At 31.9% G+C, this 13,832-nt stretch overlaps 3 protein-coding genes and 1 pseudogene across 4 annotated transcripts, besides 3 other annotated features; 2 read left to right on the top strand and 2 right to left on the bottom strand.

Annotated features, from left to right (window-relative positions):
• Positions 1 to 2,285: part of a mobile genetic element that runs on past the window's edge.
• Positions 34 to 912, top strand: TVAGG3_0029500 (annotated as a pseudogene). Its single transcript has one exon. A coding segment is annotated over exon 1 (879 nt).
• Positions 1,647 to 2,285: a terminal%2Cinverted (terminal inverted repeat of Maverick-1C transposon ID:TVAGG3_0029300).
• Positions 2,286 to 2,980: 695 nt separating this feature from the next.
• Positions 2,981 to 4,469: a mobile genetic element.
• Positions 4,470 to 6,142: 1,673 nt separating this feature from the next.
• On the bottom strand, positions 6,143 to 6,903 carry TVAGG3_0029520 (HAD-like family; the record flags this gene model as incomplete). The annotated part of the gene is made up of 1 exon (XM_001306134.2): positions 6,188 to 6,814. The coding sequence occupies one exon, from the start codon at positions 6,812 to 6,814 to the stop codon at positions 6,188 to 6,190; it is 627 nt and encodes a 208-aa protein (XP_001306135.1).
• A 1,603-nt stretch (positions 6,904 to 8,506) lies between these two features.
• Positions 8,507 to 10,222, top strand: TVAGG3_0029530 (transmembrane protein 151-like protein family; the record flags this gene model as incomplete). The annotated part of the gene is made up of 1 exon (XM_001306133.1): positions 8,507 to 10,222. One exon carries the CDS (start codon positions 8,507 to 8,509, stop codon positions 10,220 to 10,222), a length of 1,716 nt encoding a protein of 571 aa, XP_001306134.1.
• Positions 10,223 to 10,357: 135 nt separating this feature from the next.
• Positions 10,358 to 13,472, bottom strand: TVAGG3_0029540 (uncharacterized protein; the record flags this gene model as incomplete). The annotated part of the gene is made up of 1 exon (XM_001306132.1): positions 10,368 to 13,289. The coding sequence occupies one exon, from the start codon at positions 13,287 to 13,289 to the stop codon at positions 10,368 to 10,370; it is 2,922 nt and encodes a 973-aa protein (XP_001306133.1).
• Positions 13,473 to 13,832: the final 360 nt, after the last annotated feature.

Below are 13,832 nucleotides of genomic sequence, written 5' to 3' on the forward strand. Positions count from 1 at the left end.
TGTATTAAATGCTTCATTTTATCTCCATTAAAAATGCAAGTCAGAAATATTCAGAACATAGCACCGAGTCTAACTGACAAGAGTATAAAGATATACTATGAACATGTTATGATGAAACCAACCAAAATTCAAGAAAGTCAGTATACTTATGAATATCCAAGACACTGGGTAGAGTATGTAGGAGGTGAGAAAGCTATTGAAATCAGACAGGTTCGAAGTATTCCAGCAGGAAGAACAATATTATTGAAGAACTTTAATGTTTTGAGGTATAATGATGAAACAAAGAAGCAAGATAGTTTTCCTGTTGCTGTGTATGTGAACCTAGACACAGGAGATGACATGAAAGTTTTTAACACAAAGCTTCAAACGGTAGTGAGAGAACAACTGACTGCGGAAGGACATCCATTACCTTCAGAAGTTACCATAGCATATAATTTTGAAACAAACTCAATAGATTTTAAAGTCATCTCTGCAAAGAAGTCAGGTTTTACATTTAATGAAGCAGATGTATATTCGAATGAAAACTTCAAAGCTATTGCATGGTTAGATAATGACGATTGCTTTAAGAAAATATTTAAATACAGTGACTCAACGATGTCAATAGATGACCTTCGTGGAATGTTACCATCGACGTTTACAGTAGAAGGTTCAGCAGGATTGCTTACAAGATTGTCAATTGGTGGTATTTGGTCTCGTGAGAACATTGTTATAAAATCCAGTATAAGTGAATTTGCTGAAGAATCTATATTATGTCTTTCAAACTACATGTATTCGCCGCCGAAGCATTATAGTATAACAAACTTTGTCAGTAAGTTTAACATAAGACTTGTCGAACCTTCTTCAATGAAAGATGTTGTGCTACCTAAAGATGGAAAGGATGGACTCATTATTGAGATGATTTTAATTGCATATTAAATGAGCTTGTTCTTGAAGGTCATTCATGATGAAATAACTGTTGTAGAAGATGTTAGCAATTGTTCAGACATTTTGAAGCGTATAGATGATATAAGAAAGAAGTTAGATAGACCGCAAAGCGGTGAGGGCGAAGCCCGTGAGAACGCTTATGTTTTATTGACTTTCTCCAGTAACGAGAACTTTTATGAGATAATATTGAAGAGAGATGATTTTAATATGGTGTAAATGGTAGCTTGGGCAGCTTTAGGCGCAATGGAAACAAAAGCATTAGCATTTGGAGCAAAAGCACTTGGAGCTTATGACGCAGTAAATAAAATGAGTGGAGGAAGGGTTTCGAAGACATTAGATGCAAATAAAGGGAAGATTGGAGGCTGGGTTGCAAAAAAGTTAAGATTAAATAAAATAGGGCTCATAAATAAAGCATCCAATTTGGTTGCGACTGAGTCAGAAAATGCTTTAGGAAAGGACGATGAGTTTGCAAAACACGCAAAAGACTTTAATGACCAGATGAAAGGTGAAACAATGCATTTAAATAGAGTCGATGGAACTAAAGAAAATGTTTCTTCTCCACCAGTAGTTCTTCCGTATGGTCCCTATGGAATGTATGGAAACCCTTACGAAAGACCATTTGACCCATTGACTGGTGGAAGTAACTGGTATCATTACGGCCGAAGAAGAAAGACAGTCAAGTTGGAGACAGACGTGAAGAAAGCAACTAAAAAGAAACCAAGGAAGAGAGTTATAAAGCAATGAATTCAACAGGGTGAAAAAACAGGTGAAAAAAGAGGTGAGATTTCACCACTTCACCTAAATTTATTTTTGTGCTATGTTTTCATACGTGTGAGGGTGGTGATATCATTAATTTTTAAGTTTATTTTTTAAGTTTATTTTTATAAATGACAGAACAAAAGCAACTCATACAAATCAAAACATATAACAAACATACATTTAAACATTTATTCTTCCTTCCTGAGTATAACATGTTCTTTACACTTCATCCTAGACCAGTTGACTATACATTGACTGTGTATAAAGATTGTCATGGTAGTTTTATAAAAACTTATGATGATGAAGGTAAGTTAACAAGACTATGCATTTCAAAACTTGAGAAACTTTATGACTTCAAGTATGACTACAATAGAGTTAACATTGACGATGAAGATATAGAAGAAAATTTATGAGAACGTTTATTTTTTCATTAGTGAAGTCGTTATTGAAAATGTTAGTGAGGTGAAGTGGTTGGCGGCTTTGTAAATATTTAAGGTTAAGTTAGTGTTGTCGTTTGTGTTGTAAAATATACGTTAACGGTTTTGTAAAGTGTCAAATTTACATATAATGGGTAAGATGGAAGGCAGTGCCACCATACCCAACTAACCCATACTAACTGAAGCTCTCAAACATAATAAGTATGTTCGTGAATTGACTCCTGCAGAAAAAGAATTGCAAGAGAAAATAAATTACCGTAATCGAAATCGTTTTAACATCAATGGTGAAGAATTGACGACGATGGACATGATTTGCGCAATTTCTGACAATATTAAGAAGAATCCTGCAAATCACAGATTTTGCAGGAAGCCAGAGCAAGACACCAAGGAACGTTTCTACTTTTGGATTACAAACTATCTTGATCCCAGCACTGAGTTGTTGACAAAACTCCCTAATATGCCAGGTTATAGTCCAAATGATTAGGAAAATTTTCCAATTTTCCAACAAAAATTTTCCAATTCTCCACCAAAAATTTTTTAATAAAATATTATTTTACGGCAGTGTCCGTCACTTTTTTTCGGTACAAGGCTAATATCACGGTAAAACCCCCCTGAAAAGACTTTAAATTGTATGTTTTGAGAGTATTTATCCACATTCACTCATATGAATTTCATTAAATAGTGTCTTTTTACTCCCAAATTTATTTTGAATTATTGAAATCAGAGAAAAAAATCAGAAAAATTTCTCGAAATTTTTATTTTCAAAAAAAATTTGGATTTTATATTGAAAACTGACACTGGGAGGACGATAGGGCTGGGATTGGAGATACCCGCTCACTTGGGAAAAATACGGATCTATAGGCTAGAGATTTGGCGAGTTATAAAACTTAGAAAATTGAGAGGGATTTTTATTTTTGAATTTTTTTTGGAAAGTTAAAATTGCGATTAAAAATCGATTTCCAGGAGAACTAAGCATCTCATCATATATTTAAATTGATAAAAATATTAAATAATAGTTGAATAGTATAAATACATGAAATTATGGCTGAATATACAGAAAAAATGAACATATTTGACATTTTTGAAAATTCATACGTTAGATGGTGACAGACTCATAAACTATACTTTAGCTAAGATTGATATATGGTTTCAACAACACATGGTTAAAATCGTAAAAATATTTTAGATTTCAAAAAGATATATATGGTAATATAATGGAACAAAGTCAACAAATAGCATGTTAAATATGTTATAATTAACTTTTTATTAGATCCAATAGTAGATATCGAATGGTTTCCAGCTTTATGGTTAAATATTTTCTTTTCGAGCTTCTCTTTAACTGTTGTATTAAGGTTGTAAATTTTTGATGCTAGAAACTATGGAATCTTCTTTGCTGCTGCATTTTTCTTGAGAGTTCTTGCAATTTCGAATATATCTGCGCATTGTATGAAATGGGGGCTTTAAAATATCTTGAATCATAATAGGACTGCTTTTCCAAAGGAATGCTTATTTGTAAATCAGAGAGTTTCAAAATTGACAGCAAGATTATCATCATAACTTTCGATTTTGCTGCGAAAAAGGAAGACAAGTAATTAACAAATCATTTACTGTTGTTCATCAAAAGAAGAAAACTTTGATAACAACTAATGATGATAAAATCAAGCTATCTTTTAATATTTTAAATTGATAAGACATTCAAAATATTTGAATGGTTTAAAATATTTTCTTTTAATTTCTATAAGATATTATCATGATTATATAATAAAATTTAAATTTTTATTCAAAAAGGCAATATTTCAAACTTTTAATTTCAAAAATCTTAATTCTGCAATAAGTGTATTTAATTGTAGCAAATTTAATGATCCTTCGTCATGCTTAGCAATTTGGAACTCATAAATTAATGATTTCTTCAAGTAAAATTCTGCATTATTTCAAAAGTCAATAATTCTCTAGTAACTTTTCTTCAAACCCTAACCATTATATTATATTATATGTATAATGGAGAATAATTGCAAAGAAAGATAGCCGAATTTACTGGGTAGTTCTTGTGATGCGAAATAATTGCAAATTAACACCTAGTTTTAACAGCATCAATCTCTTTTTGCTCTCATTTAAATGCATTCGCACACTTTAATTTTGAAATATAAGAGTTTTGGAAATTATCAAATTTATCTGCTCAAATACTATAGATCTTCATAAGTGTTAATAGAATCATTAGCCTTACATATAGTGTTTAATATAATGATGCACATTATACTGGGATTCATTCCTTATTCATCTAGTTATTATAAGATTTACAACCCCATGAAAATTTAAAATTTTGTCAAAAATAGTGAATGTACCTTTTTTAAAGCTTAGTCTAACATTTCTTATCAAAATTTTAATATTGAAGATTTGAAAAATTTGTCAAATGCTTATAATATGATATTGGAAATCGTTAAATTTGTTTCAGCTGTTCTCTAAGTTGTATAATATTATGGTTTTCTATAAGTTTGAATTTTAATCTGATTTATCTGGAATATTAATTAACAAATCTATTGTGGTCTTTCTAATTGCTAAAGTATTGATAATTAGGCAATTCAAAAGTGTTTGGCTAAATCAAATATTTGTGTCAGAAAATTTTTGATTCAGAAGAAAGTCGCATAATATTTTCAATGATGAAACTACTGAGTAGCATGATTAATTATACATTTATAAATGATCATAATGCAAAATAAAATACAAGTCATGATGTTTGATTTTGCCAAAAGTACAAAAATTCCGGTGAAGTGAAAAAATCATTGATGGAGAACTATTCTGTGCTTTTTGTTAAAAATTTTGAATTGAAAACACCAATAAAAGGTTGCTTAGTCAGATTAATTTTGCCAGGACACATTATTTAGATGATTGCATTGAGATTGACAATGAGACAAAGTATTAATTTCCATTTTAATTCAAAGAATTTCAATAGAAAATATCTAACGTAGTTTCTATATTATAATTGCCGTATTGAAGACTGTAATGCATACTGTAAGGATATTTATTGATCCTATATGCATATGGGCTGAATATATTCTAATCAATATCGATACATTTGATAAATTAATATACATTTCATCCTAGTCATATAACGAATCTGAAATAGTGTGCATGAAATCCTTATGATGATAGAAATGATATTATTATAATTGATAACCCTTAAGATATAGCTATATTATTATTTTGATTCAAACATTATTTTACATGCATTAGCTTTTATAAGATGAGGAGGAAATAAATATGCTTTGCTTTATGAGTCGATTATTTAAAAAAAATTCATAATAATGCGTTTTTGAGTTGATAATTTAAAAACTCAGATTAATAATCAATGATCCATAATCTGCTTATGTACACGTGAATGGGATGCTTTTCATAATTATTTATATACTTCATTAATTAAATATTTTGATCTAATTATTTCCAATAGAAAATATTTATTTAATTCACGATTCTCTGTTCAATAATGCACTAGCTGTTGGATTTACATGTTTCTTGCTCTTGTTTGATAAAACTACGACTATAGCATTTCTCAAAATTGGTCATTTTTTTGATTCAAAAAAAAAATTTTGACATTCCCCAAAGATGCTGATTTCATTTGAGATGTTTGACTATGAATGGTGGTTATACACATCATTATTCCCTTTCATTCATTCACTTCCTTTAAGTTAAATTTCTTTAAAATCTCAGTAAGATTAATGTAATCTTGATTTTTTTTTTTTGAATATTTGAGAAAACATTTTCGGTCATCTGATTAAGTTAATCAAAAATAACTAGTTGCAATGTATTGTCTGATAACCCAACTTTTTACACAACTTTGAAAAGAGCTATGTTACGCTAAATATCACAATAGGATTGAAGAAATTTTTCTTAGAATTCAGATATTATCTAAATAAAGGAAGAATTTGATTGAACTAATTGTCTGATTTATTAGGATTCAAATAATCTTAGGATGTTTTTTACTTTTAATGAATGAAATAAAAAAAATAAAAATTGAAAAGAGATGTGAATAGAATGTTTAGTCTTATCATAATAACATTTGTATAAAATGACTAATCTTGGAGTAACTTCTCCAAAGCTATTGCTAATGTGTATTGTTTTGTGATTGCTTCTGCTTTCATTCCGAGAGCTTTAGCATTCTTGATATTTGGATATGAGTCATCAAGAAGGATACAATTAGATGGTTCAGTTTTCGCAAGTTTAGCGTATACGGCTAAATTTCCAGGAGTTTGCTTTGGATGAAAAACTCCATCAAAATATGTATCTTTTATATCTATACAGCCAAAACAAGCTGTATTCAGTGAATGACCAAAGTGTAATTCGCAAATTTTTTCAACATGAACTCTGGTATTATTTGTTGCTATATAAATATCGAATTTCTCGGAGGCTTTTTGTAGTAGGCTATACAGATGATCATCACGCTTTATTGTTGAATAATCAATTTTCTTATAAACGTCAATGCAAAACTGATCAAATTTGACAAGATCACCTTTAAGTACACGCAAAGCCCAATTAAAAATTCCCGCGCCGCCGACATTACTTTGATCATCAATATCTTTTTGTGAATATCCGTATTCTTTGAGAGTTTTGACCACACTTTCGACAATAATTTCAAGAGGAATCCAATCTTGGGGATAAATTGTATCATCTAAATCTATAAGTAGAACCTGTCGTGTCATGGATTTTTTTGGCCAAATAAGAGCTATCGTCGGTATTACTCCCTTCATAGAACTATATATAATTCCAGTATGACAAATAGCAACTATGTTGTTTCTGCCGTTAGAATTGTCCAAAAATAAATTCTGCATCCTTCTGCATCAAAAGACATTGAAACCAAGAATATAAAACGCATTCCTTCAAGTATCTAGATTACGTGCACTTGTGTGAACTGTTTTCTATGGCACTTGTCCTTTTTGAATTAAATATTGTTAAAATTCAAAAATCCGAATTGCAATATTTAATTTTTTTATCTTTATTTTATTTCTATCAATACGTTGATTGTATTTCTTAATCATCGAACTGATTTTGAGGACTTTCAGAAAAAAATTCCGATCTTTTTAGAGTTTGTAACTATTTCGATCTTTAAATTGTTGCATGCTAAGATCAGTCATAATGTAAACCTCTCAATTTTATTGTCGTGGGAAGTATCTCAATTCCTTCAAAAAAATTGAAAAACTATTTAATTTTAAAAATATAATACTTTTAATTAGTTAATTAATTGGAGATATTTTTTAAAAAATCACTTTTGATAATACTTTTGAGAACTTTAATTAAAAAAATATATTCAAAAATATCCAGGATATCAAGAGGGAATTGTTCCTTATGAGGTATATAGTTATGATGTATACCTCATAAGGAACAATTCCCTCCTTAAAACGAGAAAACTTGTTCGAAATTGTTTATCATTTCGAACAAGTTTTCTCGTTTTTAATAAGAAACTAAAGGCTATGAGGCACTGATTATATATTAGTGCCTCACAGCCTTTAGTTTCTAATAGATAGCTGGGAAACTTTCTCCAAATGATAAGTTATTCAGAGAAAGTTTCCCAGCTATCAAGAGGGAATTGTTCCTTATGATGTATATAGTTATGATGTATACCTCATAAGGAACAATTCCCTCCTTAAAATCGTAGACATTTTTATACTTATTAATCAACCATTCAAAATCATATTCCTCTGAAAAGTTATTTTATTAAAAATTTAGAATTTTAATAAATATAGAGTTTGAATTTCATACAATACCTATATATTTTCAATAATGGAATTTGAAACCATTCTCAAAAGTTCTCAGAAAACCTTTTTTTCATTAATTTTAAGAAATCTGAGTATTAAATTAAGTGATAAATTCGTTTGACACTACTTTAATTTTTAAATTCAAAAAATTATATGTGCTTCTTAAAATGACTCAAAAAATTTTATTATAAAATAATATATAATATTAAAAATCCCACAACATTTTTTTACTTTACATAATCGTACTTCCTCGACGATTAATTCCCACTCAATTTCTATCGTTGACCGAACTTAGCATGCAACAAAATCTGTTATAGCATCTCCTTAATGAAACGATGAACTTAACTAAAGGATCCCAAGAGATTCAATCCAAACGGTTTTTGTGATAGTTTTTATTTAAACAGTATTCAAAAACCTATTGTTTTTAAGTTGCATTTTTCTGGGTGCATTTTGTGATGGATCGCTTAGGATAGACAACTTCATATAATCAATTGAGAGAGATTTTTACCAACGGCGCCTAGAAAAAAATAATTGAATGCATAGCGTCGGTTTTCTGTAAAATGGATATTCACTATTATATCAAATTACGCAAAATTTCGGTTTTGATAAAAAAAGAACGTTGAAAAAACATTTTTCGAAATGAGCTGGCCTTTTTATATCGCAGGGGCTTTAATGCTCCCGAACGTTATCACACAAACAATATTGTTAGTTAGGAAAAAGAAGTTGGGTTCGTCATCAGCCCTAGCAATCTCTTATTTAATGAATATCGGCTGGGGATTACTGTTTTCTCTTATGACAGATAACAAAACAATACAGAAGATATCTTTTTCATGTCTTGGCATTGGTGCTATCCTAATACTTGTTCCACTTGATCAATGCATTTCTACATGGTTTGATAAATGGCATTGCATAATGTTCGAAATTATCAATGGACAACAATCGAAAGAAGAATTTATCAATACAATATGTACAAACCGAGCCCAGCCAGCAAGAATTTCTGTTTATGGATTTTATTCTTATAAGCATATTCACAAAAAAAGCGGCCATAGTAAAACGGTATGGAGTACACCATTTTCTAAAAGAATTGTTATTCCATACAAATCTTGGCAAGAAGATTCGAATCCGATTCGCGTAAACGAAACCGAAATCATGCATACAATGTGTGGATATGAATTCGAACTAGATGATGAATTGAAGGAAACTATAAACAAGGTTCGCTTAGAATTATGGAAAAAAGTTCATAATAAAGGAGATAAGAATGGAGTTTCTGTACGTATTAGAATTCCAGATTTACAGCAAAATGCTGTAGGATTCTTTGGAGACGAACCTCCTACCGTTATGAAGTTTTATCTCTCATGTGGAGGATGTCTGTTATGGTTATTGACAGCTTTAGCAGGTTATCAATATCTCTACGAATACATTTGGGCCGTAACAGGTGTTGATATGAAAATCACTCTTGTCAAAAAATTTTCTTCGAAAGAAGGAAAATATCGCTGCAAGTTTGAGGAACTTGATAAAAAAGCTGCACTTGAAACGTTCCGTAAAGAAGATGGTAGCATGTACCTTAAAGAAGGTTCATTCGAAATTACGCCATTAGAACCTTATGATTTCAATCCAAACTTTTACATTTATGGTACAACTCCACCTCAAAGAAAGGGAATAGTTGATAATGTCGAAGAAGAGGAAGAGGAAGAGGAAGAAGAATCTGATTCAAAAAAGAAGAAGAAACAATCGAAACATCCTCCACAAGCTCAAGCATCACCACCCCAACTTCAGGCCCCTCCTCCAGGATTCCAACAAGCACCTCCGCCTCCTCAAGTTCAAGCACCACCTCCTCAGTTCCAACAAGCTCCTCCACCACAAAACCAAGTTCAAGCTCCTCCACCACCTCAATCCCAACAAATCCAGGCTCCGCAAAATCAACCTCCTTCACCACAGGTTCAAGAAGAGCAAAAGCCAACTCCACAAGAACCGCCGAAACAAGAGCAACCAGTTGCCCCTCAAAGCCAGGAACCTCCGTCTCAACAGCCTCAAAGTGCCCAAAATTCACAGCAAAATCAACCTCAACAAAGTCAGGCACCTTCTCAACAACCTCAACAGCCTGGACAGTATCCTTATGGATATCCTCCACAAGGTCAGTATCAACAATATCCTCCAGGCCAATACCAGCAATATCCATATCAGCAATACCCTCAAGCTCCTTATCAACAGTATCCAGGATATCAGCAATACCCACCTTACCAACAACAAGGATATGGGCAGCCATATCCTCAACAGTATCCAGGATATGGACAGCCTCAGCAGCAAGGATATGGACAACCTCAACAACAACAACAGTCTCAGCCTCAACAATAGCAACAACAGCAAGGATATGACCAGCAGTCACAAGATAAGAAGAACAAGAAGAAACAAAAGAAGAAGAAATCATCTTCTTCTAGTTCTAGCTCAGACTAAAAAATATTATGTTAATTTTTTTATATAAATTACTAACAAAAATGTTTTATATTAAATCTCGTAATGCTTCAAATCTCCCTGTTCCTAAACGTTTCGGTAAGTTCTTAACTCCTGCGTGAATTGCTATTTCCTGCAGAGAGTTCGATGCTTCAAAGATTGGTGCAGTAGAATTCCGGCTGATGTATACTAAAACACCTAAAACTGAACGGTAAAATTTGTCTATGTTTGGAGCAAATGAAAAAAGTGACACGGTGAAATTTAAAACGGTCGTGAAAAATGTAGGATTTCTCCAGTCAACGCCGTTTATCATTGCTTCCAATTGATCGGAGTTATTTTTCAAGATTTCCTTGAATTCGTCCTCGCTCCTTAAGGCGCAACCTACAAAAGTCAGCACCGAATGCATTATAGAGCTTGGCAATGTTACTTTGAAGTCTGGAGGCGAATTTAATTTCGACCAGAATTTCAAGTTCAATGTCAAGGAGTTAAACGATGAAATTGTCTCTATCTGGGATTGATTCAACTTAGCAACCATACGAAGCATATCTATATTGAGCCAATCTGGAAAATTTTCGTCAGTCGTCGGAGTTAATAAATGGCGACGCGTGAGGATAGCGAGCGCATACAAGTCTCTATGAAAATCAAGTTTCATCATCTCCTGCGGGAACTCAAGTCCGAAATATACGATTGATTTCAAAAACCAAAACTCGTTTCCGTAAACTTCTGATAGATCGGACTTGTATATTTCGAGTAGATGGCAAACAACTGTACGATTACCTTCATCTGACATGTGTTCGTTGATAAAAGTTGAAATTGAATTTAATTTGTTGTCTGTTTCAACAGGGAACTGAGTTAGAATGTCTGAGAGTGGTTCCTTCTCAACTTTTATGTCATCAACAAACGTCCGCTTCACCCAGTTGTTCTCTCCGTCGTAAGGAGGTTGACTTATTCCAAATGCGTTGATAAACTCTCTGAAATATCGAGTTTCGCGTGGATCTTTGTTCATGGCTGCGGCTGTTTTAATGGTATTTAGCAGGGCAACTGGAGTTCCTGTGTACCATTGCTCTAATAAAATTGAAATTTGGTCTGGTTTCGAAAGAAGAAAAGTACTGAAATCTGAATTCATTAGTATGGCCAATCTGGACTCGTTTATATCGTCTGTCAGTTGGAAAAAGTCAGAACTGGCGTGAAAAGACTGTTCTATCTCTGTAAATTTCGAAAGAGTGGTCTGGAAGATGGATGCTTGCATAATAAATGGAATATTACTCGTGCGAACAACGAATTGTTTCACAAAATCGTAAAATTGGAGAATTTCTGATTTATATTTTTTGAAAAACACTGTTGTGTATTTATTTGCAGCAGCAGTGGCCTCTGCAGGACATATTGTTGCAATTTTTGGTAGATTCGGGATGAATAACTTCGTTAATTCGTTGTCATTTGGTGGACAAGAACAAATTAGCCGTAAACAAGCGCCAATTAGTGGAAATGAGTTACGTATGTCAAACATTGGATTCGATATTATGTCTACGATCGAAATCGCGCAAAAGTTTGAACTTGATCTGAAAAATTTTTCTTGAAGAGGAGTTAAATTGGGCGGCATCGGTATTCCGAAGACAGGGAGTATCGAACATATTGCAAGATTTGCAAATTCATTGCATTTGTTCGATAACATCGCTATAGAATGAAAATAATTAAATAATGCAACGCAAAATGACTGAGATAACCTAATTGTTGGTAGTATTTCCCATAGACAGTCTAAATCATCCACAAAATACTCCATATCTCTTGAAAGTGATATCAACGTTTCAATAATTATAAATTTTGCGCATAATTCTTCAGTATTAAAGAAATCTATTGGATGAAGTTTGGTTAATATCATTCCTATATACTTTCTAAGTGGAATAATTAACTTTCTGATTGAATTTGCCAGATGAGTTGCCAAAATCGGCATTTTTTCAATGATTCTCTGTATAAATGAGCAGAATTCGTCAATATGTGTTGTAAGGACAGGCTGAGGACACTCACAAACAAGAGTTATCATTCGTTTTAGCTTATCAATATTTTTTGTACTGGCTCTCATTGCGTAAATGAAGAAATAAGCAGGTAACAGATGAGATAAGTTGATACAGACATCGAGTTCATCAATAGTCAGTGATAAAATGTTACATCTTTCGCATATAAAATTATTATCAATAAATTCTGAACGAATTGCGTTCCATATTGGATGATCTATCTTCAGCATTGAGTAATTTGGGTTCTGGCACACATTTAAGATAACTTCTGCGTAGGCATTTCGTAATCCAGGTTCATTTGTTCTAGGAAGCACAGGAAGCTTCGATAAATCACCGTATCTTGCATATTCTGCGTAACAAGAGATCGCTAATGCTTTTAGATTCGATTGTTTGAAATTGTAATCAAATTCGGGAATTGCAGCTTTATTTTTGATAATCCATTTGTAGATCATAAGTGCGGACTCTAAATTAGCGAATGATTTACTTTCTTTTATCGTTCTCTCACAAAATTTTCGAATTTCAAAAAGAATTTCATTATTTGGGGGCTGAATGTGACTATTTGTGCAAATAAATGATAATAATGTAAAGTTATCTGATAGATTTTCGAAACTTACTTTGCTTTGCCACCATCTCCAAAAAAGAGGCGAATATTCTTGAGGATTTGTTTGTATTAACGAAGTAATGATTTTTCCGGTGATAAATCCGTCATTCATATATCTGCTGAGAAAGTATATGATCAAATCATCTTTGCAAGGAAAATATAAATTTCCTCCATTTTGTAAAAATTTGATTAAGCCTTGAATATGGTCCTCATTGTCATAACATGCGTGTTTCATTATTTGCTGGCGATGTTGTTTCACTAGTTCTGATTTCTGTTGTGGAGATAAATATTTAAATGTAAAACAAAGCATTGCTGTAAGCGAAATTGATATTTTCTTGTTTTCGTCTGTTAATTCCATCAGTTTTAATATATAATTTGTCGTCAAAAGTGAGTTTGAACAACAACATAAGTGTAAAATAAAGCCAAGTTTAGCTCGGATGTCCATTATCTCACTCAAACTCAAGTCGCTGAAAAGAAGTTCTATAGCCTCACTAAGGCTTTTGCCTGAACTTCCAATCGGCGCTAAATTAGGTAATGAGTCCAAACTAAAATTGAAATAAAACTGAACAAAATCATTAATATAATTGTATTCTTTATGTTTGTCATAATTAAATTCCTTTTTAAACATATTTTATTTTTCCATCAATATTTCCGTGTATGTTCAATTTTTGAAAACATATTGTTAAGGCAACGGGTAAATTAATATTTTTGGATCTGTAATCAGAAAATTGATTAATATGTGAATAATGGAAGATATCATCATAAAAATCTTATTTGCCAATATTTGTTTACCGAAAGCTACGAAATATGATCAGACATTTCTATTGATTTTCGTAAACTGGTTATTTAAGAGATTATATCTGAAACAAGGTAATTCTATATATAAGAATAAAGAAAAAAT

This window comes from Trichomonas vaginalis, chromosome IV (genome assembly GCF_026262505.1).
Source record: "Trichomonas vaginalis G3 chromosome IV, whole genome shotgun sequence".
Taxonomy (NCBI): Eukaryota; Parabasalia; order Trichomonadida; family Trichomonadidae; genus Trichomonas; species Trichomonas vaginalis.